The 24,447-nt window shown below is 38.8% G+C and overlaps 1 protein-coding gene across 10 annotated transcripts in view; it reads right to left on the bottom strand.

Moving 5' to 3' along the window:
* Window positions 1–3,130: 3,130 nt before the first annotated feature.
* Window positions 3,131–24,447, bottom strand: part of CAST (calpastatin) — a 65,437-nt gene continuing 44,120 nt past the window's right edge. For 6 of the 10 annotated variants that reach the window (XM_049795414.1, XM_049795413.1, XM_049795418.1 and 3 more), the window contains 19 exons: window positions 23,997–24,092; window positions 23,754–23,849; window positions 22,955–23,053; window positions 21,723–21,806; window positions 20,689–20,736; window positions 18,059–18,163; window positions 17,658–17,759; window positions 16,865–16,966; window positions 15,730–15,813; window positions 14,948–14,995; window positions 14,683–14,778; window positions 14,010–14,108; window positions 12,707–12,808; window positions 10,907–10,999; window positions 9,993–10,046; window positions 9,485–9,574; window positions 6,683–6,762; window positions 5,490–5,556; window positions 3,131–4,388 (listed from right to left, as the gene is read on the bottom strand). In XM_049795414.1, coding sequence (XP_049651371.1) covers window positions 5,499–5,556; window positions 6,683–6,762; window positions 9,485–9,574; window positions 9,993–10,046; window positions 10,907–10,999; window positions 12,707–12,808; window positions 14,010–14,108; window positions 14,683–14,778; window positions 14,948–14,995; window positions 15,730–15,813; window positions 16,865–16,966; window positions 17,658–17,759; window positions 18,059–18,163; window positions 20,689–20,736; window positions 21,723–21,806; window positions 22,955–23,053; window positions 23,754–23,849; window positions 23,997–24,092 — 1,536 coding nt within the window. In that variant the 3' untranslated portion in view covers window positions 3,131–4,388; window positions 5,490–5,498. The remainder of the gene's footprint in view (window positions 4,389–5,489; window positions 5,557–6,682; window positions 6,763–9,484; window positions 9,575–9,992; window positions 10,047–10,906; window positions 11,000–12,706; window positions 12,809–14,009; window positions 14,109–14,682; window positions 14,779–14,947; window positions 14,996–15,729; window positions 15,814–16,864; window positions 16,967–17,657; window positions 17,760–18,058; window positions 18,164–20,688; window positions 20,737–21,722; window positions 21,807–22,954; window positions 23,054–23,753; window positions 23,850–23,996; window positions 24,093–24,447) is intronic. The other 4 variants (XM_049795417.1, XM_049795416.1, XM_049795422.1 and 1 more) reach the window with 2 other exon arrangements.

Raw genomic sequence — 24,447 nt, forward strand, 5'->3', positions numbered from 1 at the left:
TGGTAATATTCTTGTGCTTTTAGGTCATGAGCACATATATTTCACGTACAAAAAAAAAAAAGGTCAGTGAATTTTACTTTAGATTATTAATCATTGGTTTGTTCTAGCAGAAATTTTTACTTGGCATTATCCCCGATTCACCTAATTGAAATGCAACCATTGTCACATGTACTCACTGACGTTTAAAAGGACAGACAGTCATTCATAATGGTCTAGGGTAATGATAAGAATTGTAAGCTAATTGCTCTAAGGAGAGAAATTATTAGTATTGTGTGCTTCAAAGGGACAGTTACTTAAGAAAGCTAAGTTGAAATCTTGAAGGTGGGAGGTTCTTTTGGTGGAGGGTATTTTTTTTTTTAAAAGGCAGTGGTGAACAGCCTTCTGTTTGCTTGTAAAAACCTTTTATTTCTGTACAAAACTTTAGTCATTTTAGGTTTTTTTAATGACCACATATGCTTGAATACACTTGATTTCTTTGCTTTTAGAACCATGTCCTTGACATGATTCCATGGCATTTATTTCCTCTGCAGTTCTGACCTGTCTCAGTTTCCTCACTGATATGCTGGTGGCCAGAAACTTTAACAAAGACTTGGGGAAAAATGCATAATCTGGAACTACTCATAAGCTTTTGACTGTGCCTTGCTTGCTCTTCTCGCAACTAGAAATTACACCTGCCCAAGAAGTTGAAACCCGCTTCATTAGAGTTCAGAAAGGCTGTTGAGTTCTCCTACCGAGAGCAAAAATCTCTGTCACAGTGTTGCAGAAAATACCGTTTCCTTTTGCTCGCCATATCCTTTTATGTACAAGGCACCTTCTACCTCTTAACTCATTAAGGGAAAGAGGAATTCTGAGTAGGCTGCACAGCCTTTTCTGGGATTTCAGGTGTTCTTGACTGTTGCTTGCTTTAAAATGTTTTCGGAGCTGAAAAGGCAATTTAACAAAAAAATCTTTCTACGTGATTCTAGATAAAGTACTTAATTTGTGTCATTTTGCACATACATTTCTTTTGCTGTTGTGAGTAGTAATTTAATGCATTGCTCTTTTCTGCATTAACTGTTTAATCTTAAGTAAGTTTCTCAACTTTGGAGAAAATTTAGTAGTATTCCTAGTATAACACAGTCCCCTTCTGGCTCCACTTCCCACCCCACCCACTTTTTTTTTTTCTTTTTTTTTTTTTTTATCGAGGAAGCATCAATTAGCCAGTGTGTATCCTGATGCCTTGCAGCCATCTCTATGGAACAAAGGGAGCATCAGAAACAGGTATGTTGATATGTCATTTATCTCAACACAATAAATTTCAGTGATCAAGCTGTATGAGCGGACACGCAATAAACATGTGGGACTTCTGTGCACTGTGACAGAAGCGCGCTCGCAAAACCAGAAGCACTTCAAGACTGAACTGCTTGCCTGCACAGTCCAGAGAGAATCTGAACAGGTACAGGTTGTGGAGGTGCCTTTCCCTCCACTTCTTGGGCTGCTCCACGGCCTCAGGAACTCATGTTAGGCCTTGCCCTTTGTGTAACGAGTTGGGTCATTAAGCAGCCCTTGACCGTGCCAGGAACTCTTGCATGGCTAAGGCAGGGAGCGGCACTGGCCGCACCAAGAATTCCTTTTGCCTGGCAGACGTGGAGAACAAGAGTGGGAGCAGTCGTCCCCTGCCAGCCTTGGAACATCCCTTTTGTCTGGATCATAGCTCTAGTGAAACGGTGCCAGTGTTTCTGGAATTCCAGTAATTTGCTGCCAACTAAAGCCGATCATCTCCCGATCCTATAAACAGCGGTACCAAGTGAGGCCCTCGGAGCTCTCCCGGGCTGCAGTGGGTTGCGACCAGCTGCTCCTTCTGCGGCGGATGCCTCTCCGAGCTCACAAACTCTCCAGTTGGCAAAAATCAGAGGACCGTCAGTGAGAGCCAACAACAGGAACTGGGCTGATGCCCTCCGCTCAAGCCTCAACCCTTCGCCCGTTGAGAAAAATGCCGAGACATTTTACATGAATATTTCACTGAACTCCAGGGGAATTTTTAACAGGTATACCTCTGTTTATATATCTTGGTGTGTGTGCGTGTGTGACGTGACCCAGGTATCCGGCAGCAAGTATAGTATAAATACTGCCCTTTTGAATCTGTAACTGTCACTGTTGTGATTGTAGTAAATTCTATTGAATCACTCTGTAAATGTTAAAATCGCCAAATTCTGCTAAATTTTGTAATTCACCTCAAAATGTGAATGAACCTCAGACTGCTGCTATACACATAATCCCTTTAGATACAAACCGTTACCCAGGTCTGGGACTAGGAGTGGATCCAGCTGCCCCTAAGCTCCATCAGGCGTTTAGAAATCAAGGGAGTCCTCCCTGAACCTCATGACTCAACAGGAAGGTCTCCCTTACCTTTTTGCCCCTCAGACCTCCACGCAAATCATGAAAAATAGATTCTAATATTTTCCTTTGTATGTTTCTCCCTTACCCTTTTGCATCTTTGGTCTCTGTATAAATCATTCTCGTTTTGATTCCAACTTGATTTTTCTTTGTATGCTTCATCCATGTATTAGGTAATAGAGTGAACCTTGCCATTGAAATTTGTGAAGTCACACTTTTGTAAATTCCTATTAAATCACTTTTGCCAATACCTTTGATGGTGATTCTTTAAGTGGTCCAAACCACTCACTCAGGACACAGGGATGCTGGGCAGGGTTCACATGCTTCATTAAAACACAGTGTTTCTTCTGTCGCCTGAGAATGACTGTTAACCACTTGTATATTGTACATTTCAACAAATACTCTAACTGGAATTTTTCAGCAAAATAATCACTTTGTCTCTTGTGCTTAGGTCTTAATCTTTTAGCTGCTTCCCTACACAATGGGAGCCCACAAGTTAATTTTGGTCCTAGTTAACTGTGACACAGCTTTGAAAACCAAAGGAAAGGGGAAAAACCTGTAGCTGGATCTTGATCAGATTGTGAGGGCTTTCGTGAGGCATCACTGACAAGTATTTTGCAGGGTTTTTTTAAACGCATTGTATTGTTTCAATATGCCAATGTTTGGGATTTTTTAATTATTTCTAAGATTTCTTTTGTCTTACAATAGCTATTCAGATAACAGCAGTAATAAATGAAAAGTTACGAACACCGTAATGCATTCTTAAAAACTTTTATTAGTGTGACACAGGTTCTCTGTACAGACTGTGAAGTACAGTCAAAAGTCTAAATATCCCCAACTTAAATCTCCGGGCTGTCTCCGTCTGCAACGCTACATACTAGAGTCTGATTTTGGTATCAGTACAAATGTTGGTATGGCCTTCCTCTGCAAGCTAAAGGTGAAGCAGTATGTGTATAAGGATGTGCAAAAAGATGCTTTGCAGGTTATGAAGACAGAGGAAAACACTTGGTGCACCTCGGTCGCGACAGCCCTGTCTGCAGCAGACTTACGAGAGGCGCCTACTCGTGCCTGTTCTCTTGCAGAGCAGGTGAGCATGACATTGTTCCTTGCAGCATTAACTTCTGCCCTATTTCTGCATTCCCTTCTGGAGTGCAAGGAAGAGAAGCAAGGACCAGAAACAGTGCAAAGTAAGATAAAAAAAAAGTCCACCTGTTGACCTGAACTTCTCTTTGATCTCTGCTAAGGCTCATGTACCTTCTTTATTTCCTCTTCTGTGATGGTAATGGTGTCATTGTTACACTAGGATTTGTATTTGTTCAGTCCAGGAGACTCCTGAAATTACAAGATAACAGTACAGATACTGGAAAGAAAAAAAAAGCCACTAAAATCTTTATCTGTTTTTTTTGTTGTTTTAACTACAGTTAAGACAGCATCCAAAATACTTGTTACTGGATGCGCTTGATGAAACGGTTAATCCCCAGTTTCTCATTCTTTAGCTACCCACAGCTTACTTTTGGTTTCCTACCAGGAACTGGCTTGAGAAAAGAGTGCACAGCCAGGCTGAGGTGGGCTGAGGATGACTAAAGCTCATTATATTCCAGAATACTTAGTGCATTCACTGCAATGTTAAAAATGCTAGCACATCATACAAATTCTTCTGAGATTTACAGGCACTATGTGGAGATTATGTGCAAAAGTCTGCAGATTTTTTTGGCATTGCTATTCATTTATGAAATATATTTCTTGCAAATATAAAGCATTCTTTCCCTCTGAAAACTGAAGAAATTACAAAAAAGTTGAAGTATATGAGTATAATAAAATGAATGGCTAGGGGGGGAAAAACCAACACCATAATCTACTACTGGGAAAGAAGAAAATATGAAAAAAGTCCAGCAAGTATCGCTGTACAAAAACCACCCAGAATAACCACATGCTTTTTGCACCAGCTTTTGTTCTTCAGGAATATTTATCCACCAACAGAAAGAAGAGATTTAACATGATGCACCAAGATCCTGGGGGGAAGAAAAAGAAAAAAAAGTTAGAGTGCTTTATATTCTTTAAATTGGACCCACCCCCCACCCCAAAATAAATCTGGGAAGAATTATTGGAAATGTAAGTCTCTAGTGGCAGAAAGAAATCCAGGAAGACTTAATATCACGAGAGATCAGGTATTATTTGGAAGTGATACTGCAGCTAGGGTAGCAGTCCACTGCAGGTAGGCAGTAACAACGCATCTTTCTCTTGCCCATTCGAAGTCAGTTGCCAAATCTTCGCAGGGCATTTTGCTGCATGTAATTACTGACACTCTCAGAAGAGCCAGGACTGCCTCTGCTGCCAGAGGAGAGAGGCTCCTCTGCAGGTTCTTCAGAAAGCCAGAACTCAGACCCTGCTGGCTCGCACATGGATGGATGGTGCTATGCGCTGGACATGCCCTTGCCTATCTCCTCCAGACCCCAGGAGACCCTCCAGCCTGAAGCACTTGTGTCAAGCATCAAAGTAAATACTTCCATGAACTAATGACGATGATGAAAGACTCCCATTACTTACTCTTACGTTAAGGGCGTGATCGAGCTAAGTACAAAGAAGTACGTGGTGACAATGGAACAAGTGCAAACAACAAGGCTGTGTTTGTGCCGGGAAAGTCGAGAGTGGAACAGTGATATCTGCACCACCTACCAGCTTAGCTGTGGGGCTTTGTATATCTGTTCTGGACCCTGTTCCAAAATTAGCCTGGTGCAGAAATAACGAGATAAACTCACTGTCCTAAAGATAGAAACAACCAGCTGAAATGTGCTTGGCCTTCATTACTCCATAAAAAGGTCTTACTAGGGAAGCAGTGTGTCATGCCTTGCAATTCTTTGTTACATGAACCTAAAGGAAATTAGCTACATGAAGTAATTCTGTACAAACTGTATGGACAAAGGACGTGGAGAAAAAGTAAGTCCTCTTCTGCCTAGGAACACCAAATTTCAAAGTCATTCCAAGCGCTGTGTCTAACAGCGTCTCTAACCATGTCTTGGTTCAGTTGAAAGACTGTCAATAAAACTTAGCTTTAACAACACTAGCATGAGTTGTTTGTGGTAGTTCAGAGAAGAGAAAGGAAGAAATCTCACCCCAAAATGTTAATGTTTAGCTTGTTTTCTGCTTCTCAGATTTGCTGCTGGAGGACTGTCCCTTTGCCTAAAAAGCAAGAGAAGCATGAGATAGGAAGCTAAAAATCTGAAAAAAAACCAAGAAACCCCCAAACCCAGTGACACATACTCATCAGAAATCACATTTCAGACATTAACAGGATCTGCACTTGAAATGCAGAAAGTTTAGCAACAGTATTTGTAACTTCTGTTTTGTACATGTATTTTCATGTTTCTAGCATCACTTCATTTCAGATAAAGAGGGCTGTGACTGACCTCTTCACATCCTATTTCTCAACATCCATTTACTCATGCTAGTGATCCAGTCACAAATTGGAACATTAAAAAGTACGTCCTTCTGAAGAGGAGCTAAAGACCACTCCCCGCTTTTACATCAAGAATTGTAAGACAAAAGGGATGTGTGGCAATTTTGTAATAATGAAAAATCCCCTCACTCTTGAAATGTGAAACATAAAATTTCCAGAGCAGTTATTACCATCTGATTCAGGCATCTACCTGCATGCATCCTGGGAGAGAACAACATGATGGGAAAAGTTTCACCCTCACCTAAATCCATTTTCTGTATTTCTGGATGACAAGAACCAAGCAACCTTTTCTTTTCTTTTTTTTTTTTTTTTAATAAAGAAACAGCTGCCTTCTTTTTCCCACCAGATTCATTTTGCATACTTATTTATGAACGTATGTAACTTTTAATTCATTATTTTAAAATAAATTGATAATAAGTTGAGAAATGGATGTGTGGTTGAAGGAGTACACTCTAATCACTTTTAGAATGCTGTTATTTAAAACTGGAAGAAAAGACAGAAGTGATGGGGATCCCGAGTCAGCTATAGGCATGCGAAATGTGACTCTCAGATCAGCAAATATGGGAATGAGAAGCCTGTGGAGCATGCACTGAGCCTCCTGTAGAAGACCACACTCTCTCTGAAAGAAACGTATTTTAGCCCCTGTTCACTGAAAATTTCCCTCGAAATACACAGGTGCTTTTCTCCTATGTACATGCTTATAAAAATGGATCAAGTTCAATCTATTGATGTAAAACTCTCCCCAAAGTAATATTCATGTACTGTGAATCCAAAATCCAGTTGCCCATCTTTCATGTTTATAGTGTGTGGTAACTATGAATGTCCATATTATAGTATGTATGTTTTTACCGTTTTAGGGTCTTTTGGTTTTCCTTTACCCTTTGGGGTTGATTTAGTGGTGATGGTTTCCTTTCCACTTTTGTCCTACACTCCAAAGAAAAAAAAAAATTACAGTTACAAGCAGAATAGAGAATTGATGGCTCCTGCTTTTTCACCTGCCATAACACATTATTTAAATGTGGTTGCTAAGGTGGGAGAGAGCTCAACGCAGGATATGTGCATGTAATTACTGCCTGTAGTCCACAGCATGCTGGAATCTGGAGCCTTGTTTAACACTGGGGAGACTAGAGCACCAGAAAGCATACACTGATAAAAAAGCTGGTATGTTTGGGCAGATTTACTACAAAGCAGTAACGCAGCAGCAGAAGATTTAGCTCCAAAGTTCATAACCAAACAAAACAGCACTTAAAACACCAATAGTTTGCCTTAAGCCGCCTGAGGATTTCATGTCCAGGGAAGCACCTGGGGAAGCACTACAGTGGTCAGAAGAGCAATTTGGAAACACAGCTATTTCCTCCCAGGAATACATCTGATTTGAACTTCAGTTTCAAAGTTGCTTCTTCTCTGCCCTCCAGGAGAGGAACAAACACAGCATAAAAGCACAGATGATCATAATCAATGTTTTCACTATGGACAAACTTATAATTTGCTCTTGGTAACTGGGGTGCCTTGTAGGATAAGCTTAAGAAAGCTAGTGCAGAATTGCACTGGAGAACTGGTGCTATGCTTCCACAGCTGTGTCTGTCCAAGGGATTTAATTTTTGACTGCTAATATACTGGTTCTGTCAAAGATTTTGTAAATTTGATTTTTCTTTCTCCTTGCAGGAAGCAGGGAGGTCATGACTGCAGGAAAAAGGCAGGGACGGGCTGGCAGGAGTCAGTAGCAGATGAGAGGCAACAGCAGCTGCTTTACCCAGCTGAGTACAAAAGCTACTCACCATTCAAAACAGTGTGTACCATACCCTCTGCCTGCAAGTGAGGGACCAGGGCACAGGATAGAACATGTCACATCATAGAAGGGTTTGGGTTGGGAGGGACCTTTCAAGGTCATCTAGTCCAACTCCCCTGCAATGAGCAGGGACACCTTCCACTGGACCAGTTTGCTCAGAGCCCCGTCCAACCTGACCTTGGATGTTTCCAGGGATGGGGCATCCACAACTTCTCCAGGCAACCTGCTCGAGTGTTTCATCACCTTCACTGTAGAAAATTTTTTCCTTGTTCTAGTCTGAACCTACCCTCTTTTAGTTTAAAACCATTATGCCTTGTCCTATCACAACAAGCCCTGCTAAAAAGTTTGTCCTCATCTTTCTTATAGGCCCCCTTTGAAAAGCTGCAGTAAGATCTCTGTGGAGCCTTCTCCTCTCCAGGCTGAACAACCCTAACTCTCTCAGCCTTTCCCCACAAGAGAGCTGTTCCATCCCTCTGACCATTTTGGTGCCCCTCCTCTGGACCTGCTCCAGCAGGTCCCTGTCTCTCCTGTGCTGAGGACCCCAGAGCTGGAGGCAGAACTGCAGGTGGGTCTCACCCGAGCGGAGCAGAGGGGCAGAATCCCCTCCCTCGACCTGCTGGCCACGCTGCTTTGGATGCAGCCCAGGATACGGTCGGCTTTCTGGGCTACAAGCGCACATTGCTGGCTTACATCCAACCTTTCATCCCCCAGTACTCCCAAGTCCTTCTCGGCAGGGCTGCTCTCAATCCCTTCATCCCCAGCCTGTATTGATACAGGGGGTTGCCCTGACTCAGGTGCAGGACCTTGCACTTGGCCTTGCACATTAATTTACTTGACAGCAAGCCTCCTTTCTGCTTAGCACATGCTAGAGAGTAAGGGAGCAAATGGCTAACAGGAGGGAGTTACTGGTTCTTAACTAGTTTGAGCACTTGTAGAAACAAAAGGAGTCCATGATTTTCACACTGATATCCCACCAGCTTCCCGAGAGCACCCTTGGGCTCCTCTGCCAAGGAAGCACGTAAGGTGACCGTAGTGGCATGGTGGATGTCTCTAAGCCATACAAGACCTCTCCCTCTGTCCAAACTCAAGGTAACTCGAGTTAAGAGCAAGCAGAAAACACGTCTGACAGTCATTCTTCTCACATGTGGACTAAAACTCCGTCCCCTCCTTTACACTCTTTTCCAGCACAACCATCCTTTCTCCAACACCATCCTCATGTTGGTGACCTCCAGACTTATGCAGCTTCTGCTGCTAGTTCATTTCATATAGCCTCGCATGTGCAGCATTTTGCTGGGTAAAGTCTGACAGCTGTCTGTCAGCTGTGTTTAAGAAGATTATATGACAAATGCATGCTCCATTTCTCATTACAAGACCTCTCCAGTCTATTCCTTCCTCACCTTTCTTGTCAGCTCTACTATTTTCCCTAACACAACTTTTCTACTCCTAGCATTTCTCTCTGCAAAACCTTCTTGAACTGTTTCTCTGTTCCAGCCTACAAGTATTGCTAGGTAGTGCATGCAATCATTGAAGAAAGATTTTCCCTGCTTCTCTACAATTTTTGGACACTCTAATCTGTACAAAAGCTGTTACCACAATTCTCTGCTCCACTTACTTCTCCAAACCTGTCTTACCTCTCTAGAAGACTCTAAATACCACACATCTTCCTTCTTCCAAACATTTAGTATACAGAAAGACGCATCAAATATCCATTATAGCAGTAAGACAATCACCGCATATGGACAGCATCTTCCAAAGAGGCTAGCTCTAAACCTAAACTGAGCTACTGCAAAGAAAAGTGAGGAACTTCAACAGACTAGTGAAAAACTATTTATTTTGCAAGTTATTAGCAGAAAATGTCCTACCTTTGAGTGCTGCGGTTTGGCAGGAGCCTTTGTACAAGTATCAAAGTCACCTGACAGGGCATCAATAGCTGCAGAGTCATCTGTAGGCTTCTGCAATAATTTTAATTCTGAAGTCACACAATATGCAATACATCCCACAGTCAAATTAATGTTTCAGGAATTTATGTCTGCTTTAAACATCCCTTTCTTAAAAAAAACCCCATACTTGAGCTCTACACATATGTTAGAACAGAGATGTCTATTTGATGTTTCCAAGATACACAATTTCTTTGAATGCTGGACCTTAACGTTGATAGTGTAGTTGTGCATAAAACCTGTATTTACTATGAAGACTTACTCTTCACAAAAGTTTTACTGTACACACTGTTACTGTTACCTACTGCATTCAATAACATTTAGGAGAATTTGCAATGAATCACACCTTGAGCCTACAATGACAGTACTTCAAAGAAAAGATCAGAGCACACAGCATGAAACAAACACAGAACAAAAGTATCAGAAATGTTACCTTTTGTTCTTTGTGTTTCACATCATCCTTTGCTGTTGGCTTTACTGGTTCACCCTTGGGAAGAAGAAAAATTACATCCTCATTTTGAACTGGTCAGGTTAGTTTTAAGATACAAGTACTTACATATGACATTGGGAGTTTACAGATTACCCATAAAGTTGCACCGTTCTGAACAGATTTCTTCCTTTCTCGTGCTATGTAGTCAAAGTCAGATCATGATGTGTTTTCATGGTCTGTTACTTTGACTACTTCTGCAGTATCATCTTTCTATCCTTGTAGTGTACTGTAAAAACAGCTTCCCGATCCATAAAAGATCAAGTCACTGTCAGAGCAGTCACGTGCTCCAGTGAATAGCAGTTTTACAGGGCTTTAGGTATACCACCAAGGTAATACCTGTATGTGCACTTTGTCCCCAAACTTGGAACGAAACTACTTGGAATGAATAAGTGTTATTACCCACAGTTTGCAAGCTTCTCCTGTTTAAAAGCAGACTATAGAGCCAACCTGTTTAAAGGGAGACACTCCATTTTTTCACCTGGTTTTCTGGAGCACGTAAAACACTGAGCCAGTGTAACTGGAATCTATACTGCTAAATCTCCAGGATATTGATTGCTACTGGATGGTTCAAAGTGATTTTTATTTGTTCAGATTGCCTAATTAAAAAAAAAAACCAACAAAGCAAACCACAACTATTTTTTCCTTTGTTTTTTTGAATTAAATGCATGCAAGGATATACAGAGCTAGTCTATAAGTATAGGGTATTTACAAGTTTAACCCACATACATTAATATAGTACACAGATTTACTCACTTATTCAGCTTCCCTGTTCTTCTCGTAATTCCAAAGAGGACAGACTGGCTCATATGCACAAATTTCTGGTGTTGCAAATAAAAACTAACAAAGCTTTTCCTTACCTGCTCACCTGACTCCAGAAGTTTTAGATAATCAGGGGGGATAGTATCATCTCTTTCTCCAAGTTTGTCTCTGTGTTCAGATTTAGCCTTTTCCTGAAAGCATTTAATTTATTAATAACTTTTAATACTGATGTTAGAAATATTAGCAAACAGTAAGTCAGAGTGCTCATTAAACTTAGGACAGATGCCTTTTTTAATTTAAAATTGTAAACTACCAGAAAAAAGCCCATATATTTATTTCACTATGAAGTGTGTTTCATGCCTGAAAGTTCTAAACTACTAGGTCTCAATAAGTGTTCACATTTAATAAGTTAAATGTATATATATATATACAGCAGCATCCCAACATTAAAAAAAAAATAATTATGTCAACTTTCAATTCTGCTTTTCAGCAATATGACTAAAAGGAGTCATTCCACACTTCTGCATCAAATCTCATCCATGCACTGTAGCTTTAACACAAAGCTGATGTTCCTGCAAAGGCTTACCTGTGAATGCATCTGAGTACCTTTAGCAGAACCCAGGGCACTTATCCACCTCACACCCAAACTGATCAAGAGTGGCCTGTATTTCCCATCAGACTTAGGAGCCAGAGTCAGTTTCAAATCACAACTAGAAGGCAGAGCACCCCAAGCTCCTGAAAACTGCATCAAGGAGGGAAGCATTCCTTCCAGTATGTTTATTTTTCAATCTATGCTGCTTTGATTTCTGGCAAACATACCAGAAACATGCTGAACAAGACACCTGGTTTAGATACAAGTAGGTTCTTAAGGATATCACTGAAGAATATTTTTGTATTTGTTAACACAGACATTTTAAGGATGTCTTATCTTTTATTTTGCATTTTTTGAATATAAGCATTTTCCATGCCTTTGTAAAGAACAACACATGAAGAAAGCTGGGCTCCTAAAGCTCCACGGAAGCACAGGAGCTGCTGAGATCTCACATCTCAAACGTTCACTCCCTTGCTATGGCAAGGGACAATGCTACCCAGACTGTATAAACGTGTTCCTAAGGCAGCCAACAACCTCCACAATGGAGCCTGGTCTGAGATTAGAAATCTCCTTCTAGATTCCAGCCTAAATTTATTCATTGGCAGCTTATGGTGTTTTTTATCCCCAGTAATGTCCTTTACCTTAAGTATTTCAGTTTACATTTTGCTATTACTACCACTATTATGCAGAAATGCATCTGATTTTGTTATTAGCAGAAAGGTCTTTATACAATTATACGAAGAAAAACTGAATGAAGACAAAACAAGCAGAAACAAGTAAGTTAAAAATTGGGACTGATTAAATTAACACATCTGTTGATGAACTTGGTGTTTGGGGGGGTTATAGAAGTCGAAGTTTGACAAAGAGAAGGCCACAAAATTAATATTAGAAACAGAGGCCAGAGAAGATATCTGAAAAATAATTAGAATAATGACAATAAAAAGCACTGAAATCAAATTACTGCAAACTTCCTGTAATATTTCAACATTTACCTCCAAGCAGCTAAAGTGTATTAACTAATTCAACATTTGTCAGAAAACACACAGTAATGCAGCTGACTGAAGAGTGGTTGATATGCCTACACGTAGGACAACACAAGGGTATGGGTTTTTTTCCTAGTAACCTTCCTCCTACATCTGAAAAAATCACGTCATATACTCCTACAAGTATAGAAGTGTTGCAGTATACCATTAAAAAAAAAATTCTCCAAGAAGTAAGTATCTCAGATTTGGTTTGTTGTTGTTGTTGTTTGTTTTTGTGGTTTTTTTCCCCCAGACTGCATAAGTTTCAGAATGTCTTTTGTTACCTTTACTTTATCCACAACTGGTTTGTTCTCATCAGGGTCAGGTTCCCTCTCTCCCAGGGAATCGGACAGGAGATCCAAGGCTTCATCCATCTCTTTTCCTCCCTAACAAAGTATAAACACATTCATGAAAGCAAATCTGCTGTAAAAATAATTTAATTCAGCAAGCTAATATAAGTACTGACTAATGAACTGTCAACTTCAGTGAACAATGAACAATCAGCTCTCCCTTTGTAATTACAATGTAGTGCAATAGCTGGGGAAAAAAATTACAGAATATTTAGACCTCCAGAAAACATAATTTCAAGAAGGGGTTATGGAATTTATTTTAATGGCTTTCTTTTGTTACACATAAGCCTAACTGATCTAATGAGCACAGTTCTATGAAAATATTGGTTTTGGTAATTGCCATTCATTTTGCAAACATCATTATCACTGCCGATTAGCTGCTAAGCAAGTGTCAATCTGAATTAAAACTTATTAACATTTTTATCTTCACATTATTTATGGTCTTTTGCTAATTTACACCAGTTTTATTCAAACACGAGTTAGAAAAAAAAGCCCTTTTAAAATCAACTAAAACCCAGGTGGGAGGAGCTTTGTAGTCCCCTTTCAAATTAGGCTGGCAACACTAGAGGGAGCTCCCACTGCACAGATCAAAATGGAGAAAGACTGACCCAGCAACATTGCCACTAAATGCAAAGAAGGGAAGTTCTCCTGGTATTAAAATGAGGCAATGGCGCTGCCTGTCCCGCCATTAACCTCGAACTCCTCCTCTTAGAGGCTTAAAAGATGACTTTGCCACTACGGTAATGACTACACTGTCATTATTTTAAATGTTCTCATTACCTAACCAGGAAAAGAAAGGTGTGGTTCGGCTAAAGGCCCAAGCCTAAAAATGAAACCATTTGCATATAGGAAACTACCCGCATTGACCCATGGCAAGGAAATGCACACATCCTCTGATGTCCTCAGTAACTCTGGAGGAATCAGCACAGGACTGGGCTCTTCCTTTTCCAAGCACAGGTGAGGAGGTTTCAAAGGCAGGCTGAAATACGACAGCGAGCAGAACTCGGACAAAATGGGCACACCAGTCTTTGCAGTCAGTTGAACATGAAGTGTCCAGAAACTCACACTTTTCCCCCCGCAGAGGGAACATTTTCCTTCCCCCAATAGCCAGTGTTAGCAATAAAATATTCAACTTTGCAACAGACTATATTGGTAAAACTGGCCGGGTCATGCTCCTCTATCTCTTCACTAGTCAGTTCTTAGTTTGAGATCAGGATCTACAGAAGAGGTTGCTTACTGAGGTAGAAGCTAGAGGAGCTGCTGAGTGCACTGAAGAAACTGTCACAGCAGAGATAATGTCCGAGGAATCTGCAGGCTTTTCACCCTCCTTGGTTTTCTGGAACAAGACACAGCATTACTAATAACACAAAGACTAAGAGAAAAATATGCATCAAATTCCAAGCATCGAAAAGGCAATGCCCATACAGTTTATTTTTAGGACTTTATTTTTCCTAGAAGCTCTACTTATTTCAGATTGAAACCCCTCCCTGAGAAGCTTTTGCAACTGTTTTGCATCTCAATTTGTTCACGTTCAGTCTGCCATCTCAACCTTGGCACAGCTTAAGTCAGAGGCAGGTTTAATGTGACTTCAGAGGAGGTAAGATTTCACCAAGCCCCTCTATATTCCCAAGTAACACTTCTAAAATTCTCAACTCCAAAGCATTACTTATGCAAGCAACTGGTAAAAAGATATGACAACTAACTTACCTAGTTTTTTTCTTATTATTAAAGTCCTGCTCTCCTATTAATTTATTGCAAAAATTACTTATTTATTAAATACTTATTTAATTTTTAGTTATTGAATTTTATTTAGGAAATTTTACATAAATTTTAAGGGAAACAAATAAATTATCAAGATTGTTTAAAAAATTTGAAAATAAAACAGATTTTCAGAAATCACATCCACTCACCTTTGTTACAGTTGGTGTAGGTAATGGTGCAGCGGGCGACGGAGAACAGGAAAATCCTTCTGTCAAACCCTCTAAAAGATCATTTTCACTCATGGGCTATGATTAAAAAGAAAAAAAGAAGAGGCTTTTAAGCCTTTTCATCTATTAAAAAGTGAGCAGGTAACATACTCTATCTCCATTTTTCAACTGAAGACTGGGAAATCTTCCCGACATTTGCGTAAGTAATTAATGAATGAAACATTTATCTGAATATTAACTTTTTTACCTGGAACTTTTCTTCTGTTTTTGGTAAGAGTGGTTTCCCATCTTTATCCTACAAAACAAAAATCCCCTTATATTAAACTAAGCAGTCCTTAAATGACCATGCAATACAAGTACTCTGAGAGCATTCACTGAACAATGGATCTAGTAATCTCTAGCATCTACTGCTGTTACTCTAGGTTCCTTTAAAAAAATCCGGGTCCTCTAGCTTAAGAACATCTGCGTGCTGAAAAGTGATTCAGTGTGGGGGATTCTGAGCTTCCCTACTTCATGTTTCAATTTCCACGGAAATAGCACAATCAAAAAATAAAATCCCAACTTCCAGACAGGTAACAGTACTCCTGGATGTGGAGTCCACAAAGGCCGTATCTTTTCACAATGGCAGCTGTGGCAGGTGTTGTGCAAGTCTTGGCTATACCTAAGCAACCCATTTATGTCAAATGAGTTGTGTGGTGATACCACCTTGAAGCATTGGGCTTTTTAACGGCTTTGACCAATCACAATTTATTAAGTTCTAAAATACAAAAAGCTAAAAAGACTCCAGTGCACTGATCTCAGCCAAAATTATTCATGTGTAGGTACTTACATCTAAACCACTTCTGTGCCTATGTAGGCATCTAATGCTAGATGTCAGATATTCAGGAACTATAAACTGCAATTTTTATATACTATAAAAATGGCTGAACTAAACATCAACATTTCAAAATGAAATGGAGTTTCAGTTTCATCCACATATTCTGAAGAATGAAAGGAAAGAAAGACTAAGACAGACATTAAATAAATTACTTTTGCTTCTGTTAATCTGTACTCTGGAGGAATTGTTTCTTCATCTTCACCCAATTTTTCATGTTGTTCCTGTTTGGCTTTCTCCTATGAAGGCAAAATAAAAGTAGTATTAAGAAAAACAAATTACTACATCCCAACAGAAATGCATATGAGCAAGCTTTCAAAGGCTTCAGTTTACTGATTCCAATTAGTCTAATTCAATCCAACTACCAGATAAAAATCTCATGAAAATTAAAAGGAAGCCTTTTCTCTTGAAAAAGCTTTAATTTCTCTGCCTGTTTCTTCCTGTGTATGTCAGAAGTAGCTCCATCTATTTCAACGAAGGTCAACAGAGTTTAGTACATAGACAAGCATGGACCAATAACAAAATAGCATTATACCTCTGAGCCTTAATTCTTGATTTTTTTGTGAAATCCACTCAACAGCTATCTGGGCTGCATGCAAAGGAAGGCTGAACAGAGAAATCAGTAGCCAACTTCAAAAAGGACTAGCCCCCATCAAATTATGTTGGAAAATGACAACTAAGAAAAGGTAGTAAAGCTAATTGTGGGAACTTTTGTTTGATAGAGCTCCAGCCCAGCAGAAGAACTGTCCTTTCTATTTTTGGCTCTAGTCAATATCATCTGGCCCATGGTTTGGGATGGCAAATGGGGGCATTCACAGTGTGACTATGAACAGCATTCCCTTAGACAGAATATACATATTTCAGTGACTTACTTATGGGGCTCCCTGTTAAAATAACAGGATCAGTGACAAAACCCAAAGTTTTATGAATTATTCCTAATTTAAACAACTCATCATAAATTTGGTTCCTTTTGAAAAAGGACCATACAGTATGCTACCTCTAACGTGCATGTTAATTCTGCTTTGGTTCAGCAGTAAAACACTATAAAAATGCAGTTTTCAGAAGCTGAGAGAACTACTGTACTGTTAATAGGCAAAATTATTAAGAAAAGGTACTCACTGTGTTAAAATCCTACTAGTACTTCCTAAGCAGAACACAACTGGTTTCACAAGGAAATTTTGTTTTTAAAAAAAGTGAAAATATTATCTCTAGATTGTTTATAGCCTGAGGAAATACAGTAATGCTGAAGATAATTACAGTCTCTTTTTAGAGGTCTGATTGTTTCTCTACCTTAACTTTGTCCACAGCAGGTTTCTTTTCAACTGGATCAGGCTCCCTCTTTCCTAGGCTACTGGACAAGGCTTCCAGGGCTTCATCTGCCACGTGACCAACCTGTAAGGGTATCAATATAATAAAAAACGATTCTTAGTTTGGAGTTCAGCTGCAGCTGAAGAAGCCTGTTCATGTATTACCGCCGCCACCCACACATTACTTAAGGTTAAAAATCGAGAAGTAAACTAAAATACTGTAATGCTTCTCTCCCTAATTGTCTTCACACACTTGGGATCTGCTGAGTTCAAAGCATAAGGAAACTTTGACAGAGGTTGCTCTGTAAACAGGCTTCTCCTTCCTAAAGATTTACTCACAGCTAAAATGTTCCACAGGGGGGTTGTTTGTTTGTTTTGTTTTTTTAATAGAAGCATATATATTCTGAGAAGACATGCAAGAATGTCAGCCATTAATGCAATCTTCCAAAACATTCAGCACAACAATTGTGATTTTCTGGTAGAATTTGTCTTTTCCTGCAGCATCTCTTATGTTCACAAACAGCATCCCTTTTAGAGCATTAAAAGCTAGAGTAGACCACAAGAACTGTTAGTTTGACTTCCTCTATTAAGAAGGTCACTGACCTTCCTTGCTCACTTTGTGCTTGACCTCATTTTTTTGGAAAGCACTCAGCCTTTGTGGCTTACCTCTATAGAGGAAGAATATGCAATACGGAAATAAGCATCTTGAAAATGTGCTATACCATTGCATAAACGAAGCACTGAGTTTTCCTTTAGCTCCAGCTAACACTACTCACTGAAGACACAGCTGATGGAGCTGAAGACTGCACAGTGCAAGCTGTGGCACGAGGGACTACTTCATCCTTAGTAGTTTTTGCAGACACAGGATCCGAAGACTTCTGAAACAGAAAAATTTTACTGCAATTTACTGAATACACTGAGAAACCCAAAATGTACCTGTTAAGTAGCTTTTTTTTTTTTTTAATACAGTACAAAACAAGACAGAAAAGTCTAAATTTAAAGGTAGAAGCCCCTCAATTAAAGACTAAGTGCTAATACTGCATGTTCCACTGAAGGCAACAGGGCCAGGGCAGGAACAGAAACAGAAGAAAATATTTTTCTTGAAAGAATAGTAGCATTATCCAGTCTTAGCAAAACTATCAGGTGTTAGCATCTTCAGTGAAGTAGAAAGACATACTTTGGATGTGCTGCTGGGCTTTGATGGTTTGGATTGGACTGCAGGCTGTGCAGGGCAGGCAAAGTCCTTTGAAAATTCATCAACAAGATCAGATTCGCTCAAAGGCTGCAAAAAAAGACATATGTGGTACAGGTGACTCACTGCCTGTTTTTAATTTATTTTTTCAAGAATTATATTTCAACTACTCAGAAAGCAGGGAAACTTCTGTAGCCTACACCAAAATAACCTTTCACATTTACGTGCAACAAAACATGCACAAGAAAATTTTGCAGTGCATAAAATTAAGAAAACCACTTTTCAGAATGAGTCGGTTGCTTTGTTACCAAAATTCAATATAATGTAGAGAACATTATGTTCAATACTGTTTACAGGGCTACTGAAAAGGTAAATACAACCTCTTAATGAGAAAAAAAAAGGAATGCTAATATTTACTAGATAGTATTTACTGTAACAGCATCATGTTCTTAAAATACTTCAAGTATCAATTACATATTGGTAGTGGAAAGCAGCACCATCAGATTATGATTCTCCCATTTTAATTTTATTTCTTTTTTTCCAGCAGAAGTAGAGTTCCCTCAGAGGCAGTGTCACCTGGAAGTTCTCTTAGCTTGTGTACTGACTGCTGACACTCAGTGGTTTTCACTGGACATGTTTTAGGGAAAAGTGAATAAACTGCAGTTTTAGGTCCTGACCGTGATCTATTACAACCTGTTAATACTATGTGATCTAGTACTATGTGGTCTATAAACTTCTGTGACCTATTACTAAAGCTCCTAGGATCCTTCAAACTATTGTTTACACCTAAATGTTCAAATCTTTGCTAGCAGTGATTGCCATTCACTTGCTACGTGGAACTTAATTGGTTAGGGCTCATTTGGTCAAATTCATATGTAAAATGACATTTCTAAATGAGAGTCTCTTATTTTCCCTCCTACTTCCCTTCCTTTGTTGATTAGTGCCCCTAAGTCTTTATAAAATGTCTCATCACATAAGGCCTCACTTTTCATAATATCTGAATTCCTCTTGCAACCATTAAATCAAAAAAGCATTTAGGCAATAATAACTTTTTTCACAAAATTAATGCCACTGCATGTGCTTAAGGGTATGCTGAGTCAGGTCCCAAAGTAATAGAAACCCCAGTTGAAATCATGAAGAAAGAAGAACTTTGTATTCACCAGGCATCAAGGAAGAGGTGTAAATGAATGAAGGTTTTTCAGCCATTGACCTAACTTCTTTGTTTTGCTGGCTTTGGTTTCACAGATCTAAATTACAGGTGATACCACTGCAATACTGGCAAACACATGTTGTTCAAAATCCTGTTCTTCAAATTATAAATAGTGACATAGGGCTGAGAAAAATGCTGTAACATATGACTTCAATACCCCTGTAAATCACTTACAGAACAACTATTCAATTATATGTGTGTCTCTGATTGATAGAGGTGGAAGAAGACAGGGATACTTATTTTTCTACCAACCACTTAATTCTTTTGGCATAAGACCTCATGATTCTGAGCTTATCTTCTGCTTTGGTTTTGTACTGGACTTTAGTCAAACTATGAACCAACCTCCCTTAACTCATGCCACATTCCTCTTCTGGAGCTTTTCTTTTTTTTTTCTGTGCCTTCTCTTTTGTGCTCCCTGTGAAACAGAAAGGCTTGTCTCCTAATATTAGCGCCTGGTTCCCTCTGAGCGTAGCTGCTCTCTATTTTTTGACTTATGACATGCTTGGCAGGTGTTCCTTCTGTACAGTTCTCATATATCACACACTCAAGATGACTGCATGTCTAAGACCTGACACACAAATTTTAGAGACATAAAGTCTTTTCATCACTGCCTTTGCATTCCTCCATATTTCAAGCTTGAATAACACAAATGACTTCACATTTCTGCTAAAAAGTCACAGTGTCATTCTTGCTCAGATTGGTCCTGACCTTCACACTTGTTTCCAAAGAATGGAAGTTTTCTGTACTTTTCCAATTTTGGCAGCACTCCTCAATTGACAGTATGTCCAAAGTGAAGCCCTCAGTTTCTTCAGTGCACAGTTTCTTTGCTTTTCCTAATTTTTTCTTTCTTTCTCTGCCTTTTAAATCAATCTTTCTAACATTCTCTTTCAATCTTTTCATTCTATCTTGCACTTTCTAGGCCACAATGGATACTTTTTGCAAAGTCCAAGTTGTTCTTTGTGATTAGGGAAATGTCCAAAGCAGCTTCTTCCTTCTTTCCAGTTGTGTTCCTTTATATTTGATGACTAATGAGAGGAAACTGTCAAGAAAACAGGAGATTTTCCTATCTCGCCTCTCTGTCCTTCAATAGCTCCAACAGACTTCTACGGAATACCTTACACTAACTCCCCATACAGCTTTTCTTTGTGTCAGCAGTCATTTCTGTAACTCTCTCCTGTCTTGGTAAACTCTAAACCTTTTTCTTACTAAGAGGTCTTAATTCACAGCCAGTGAATTTCAAAAAAACCAATCTTCACCTGACACTTCAGATCAGCAGCTTTTGTGCAAGGAAGTAAACACACAAGCAGATCACGAGACTTACATAATGGCACAGAGAGAAGTGATGACAAAGAGGGAGAAAACAGGGTATCTATTCACACTCCTACAATACTGTCAGTTTTCTAACCTTAGGTTTTTCTTCAGGCTTTGGCAATATTGGTTTTCCATCTTTATCCTAAAAGTAAAGTAAGTATTATTGACATTTTTCCATTGTCATAAGAAATGCCATACTCCATAATCACCAGCAAAACAATATAAAATAAATGATACACACAAGATTAAATCAGTGACACAGTAACAGGAATTCCCCTAAACATAGGGAATTCTTTCCTGGCCAGGTAAGTGGATAAAAAAAGCACATGTGATGTCAGCACAGAACAAATGGGCCAAGAGACCAAAAAGTGTTCATTCCTATCAGTATCAATATGTGGCAGGAATTAATTCCATAGTAAACCAGCAGGAATTCATCCAGTAGTAAAACAAGCTTTGAAGTGCAAAAGACAAGCTTTTGGACTTGAACAAATAGGGGGTTAAATCCATGGTCTGTAGTCAGGCAGTCTTGAAATCTATTTTAAAAAGACGGGTAAAACTGCTCCTTTCAAAACAGAATGTTAATATTCAGCTCCAGCAAGGCCAGTTTATATAGCAACCTTGCTAACATCAGTTTTACTAACAACCATCACAAAAACTTTAAATTCTGAACTTTATGGACTTTATGAACTTCAGTTCTATTGTTGTTTTGCTTAACTTTGAACAAATCTTCATCACTTGAAGTGATGGTCTTAAAAAATGAGTGTAATTTTCATACCATTTTACAACAGTGTTTCAAGGTTACATTACAAAGTGATACCCAAGGGCACTTCTGTAAAGGGATGGATTTTACAACACTGAGGTTTAGTATCAGAAACAATTAACACCACTCTTGGAGAAGGAATGTGTGACCTGGGAAGATCAGATCTTTGCTCAGAATACCTGAAAAACCCAGTCACAACCACAAGGGAAGGGAAGGAAACTAGAGACACAAAAATCACCAACAGGAGAAAGCCACTGATTAAATACTAGTTTTGCTTGTTTTCCCCACGTTCTCTCCCTCTCTGTGATGAAAGAAAGTGTCAGATGTAGTGCCCTATTTACAAAGCAATGGAGATATGAAAAACTTACCAACTCTGGTGTTAACCTGTATTCTGGAGGTATTGTATCATCACGTTCCCCAGCTTTTTTTTCTTTTTTCTCTTTAGCTTTTGCCTTAAAAGAACAAAAAAAATCACTCAGAAAAATTAAAATAAAAACTCGAAGTACATTCAACTTCACTATCAAGATTCTTCAGCGTACTGTCTGAAGAAGTACTAGCATCAGATAAAATTATTCCATATATCAAGATACTAAAATTCCTCAATTTCTTCATATCAAATTTCTGTGGTAAAATCACCATGGTTTAAGAATCAGTACCATATGTGAATATGGCTATATTATTTTAAATTCTAAAAAACCTCTGGATGCTACTTAGAGCCGTAACTTTGTGGCAGGTACTTTCAGAATTTTTGGGGTGTACAAAATCCTCAGTTTTCCTTGGATTTCATTACTTGGATTATACAAGCCATAATTCTCTCTCTTTCTCCATCACTGCTACTGAAACACAGCTTTTAATTCTCTGGACCTCCTTCATAAAGCAATCCATCCACCAAGTTATCTGAAGGCCCAGACTGACTAAATCTCCAATACAACATGCTCTTTTTTGTCAAAATTGAGCTCCAACATCTTCCCTCAGCCACAAATGATTTTCTACTATTTCCCTGTCATTTATTTTCTCTAAGCTGTAAGTGAAGACAGGGAAAAATAACTGGTATTAGTAGGCTTATAGGCAGAGTTTGCAGAACTAAACTAAAAAGTAAAAGTTTAACATGCAAAAACAGGGCTACTGTTAAAATCTACCTGTTGAAGAAAAACAAAGTCTTACAAGACACAGCAAAAGGCAAGACCCAAATTAGAAAGGTAATGGGGTCTGATGGAGAAAGAGTACATGCACTAAAACCCCCAAAAAGTTAATTAAAAATCAAACATCAAATATGTGCAAAACAAAAGCTTGCTATAAATTGTACCCAGTGATTGGGGAAAAAACAGAGCAACTATAGCTAACACAAGGAAAGGTGTATGTATGTATGCTTGTATAGCCAAATGAAATGCTTATCATTTTCCAGACCATTTTACTACATTCTATTCTACCCGTACCCACTCAGAATTTCTTCATTTCTTGATTTTCTTAATCAGGTAAGACTCAAGACGTTCCTTAGGCCTTTGATATTATTTTACACATTTGTACACTATCTAATAAAGAGTACTCTGGATTCCATGGGAAAGTCTGAAAGCTGCCGTAAAAAGGAGTAAGATTATACCTCTGACACCTCTACAACAGGGGTAGGATCTTCTTCAGGTTCAGGTTCAGGTCCACCAAGAGTATCAAGAAGAGCTTCCAGTGCATCATCTTTAATTTCCTGTATTTAAGATAATATGCAAATCATGTTATTATTTCTTGAAACTGACACAGGTTTTATCTTACCTATCTTTTATACTGTGTATGAAGCTAATAGCCAGCACCAGACTGGTCATTTCTGTTTGGCTGTACCTGATTTCCTTAACATCACATTGCAGAATACAGCAAATTATGTGATATGATTAGTACAGTCTAATCAAGACATATCTCCTCTTACGGAGGGGGGAAAAGGGAAAAAAAAAAAACCACAGAAAAGCAAAAAAGCACACAGTATCACATAACATAATTGCGTATGCTTTAACATGGAAAACTCAGAAAGTGTAAGGTCACACTTGCTCCCTACATTGGAAAAAAGAAAAGTTTGTAAAACATGAGAAAATTACATCATATCCAAGTTTTAAACATACCTCTCATAGCTAAGAAAACACATACGTTTTTCTACTCAATTGTGTCTAGTCAGAAGAACCACAGTTATTCTGCAGAAGAATGCAGAAGGAAAATCATCTGACCCACAAAGGCCAGATCTTTAAGGTACAGCAGAGTCTGAGCAATGGCAATTCCTACACTTTCTATGATAAACAGGATTTACAACAGAAAATGAGGATGATGAGCATCTTTACAAGATTAGGCACACATAAAATGCGACATGTGCTTGTATATTTTAATTAGAAGTTGACTAGTCAAAGAATTACTATGTATACCTCTTTTGATTTTGTTTTCTTCTCCTTAGGAGGAACTGAGGTCTTGACTGAACTTGCTGCTTGTGCTTGCACAATTTCTCCTTCCTTACTCGGTTTCTACAAGATATATGAAATTATAGGCAAATTTGCAAAAATAAAAAGAAGGGGAAAATTGTCAAGATAATTTTAAAGTGAAGTATTAAGACAATAATGGCAATGTTTCATTGCAATAAAGGCATGCAATGGCAAGAAAAATATCGATACCTCTGTCAGACCTGTCTTCTTTTCTTCAGCCAAAGCAGTACTACAGGTAAAGTCAGAAGACAGGGCCTCTGCAAGCTCATCATCTGTCATTGGTTTCTGAGCAAGAAAACACAAACTAAGTTACGACTATTAAAGTTCAAAAATCAAAGCTGTCAAACTTGGTTTAAAATCTGAATGTGCTCCATGCTTACTCACACAATGACCTCATAAGCACAGAAAAAACAAAGGTATTTTCCCCTCACTCATCAATTAATTTTTCAGATAAGCTTTCATTTTTATATGCTAAGCTTATAAACAGTAAAATCAAGCTGGCTTACAGAATTCTCTTTCTAAGCATAGAAATTCAAGTCATCTTTGCTAAAGACATTACAAAGAGACCCCTGCATACACAGCTACTATTTCTTCCCTTTATTATTATTACCTCTATGTGCATCTATTTGACTTGTTCCAG

The sequence above is a fragment of the Accipiter gentilis genome, chromosome Z (assembly GCF_929443795.1).
Source record: "Accipiter gentilis chromosome Z, bAccGen1.1, whole genome shotgun sequence".
NCBI classification, from domain to species: Eukaryota; Metazoa; Chordata; class Aves; order Accipitriformes; family Accipitridae; genus Astur; species Astur gentilis.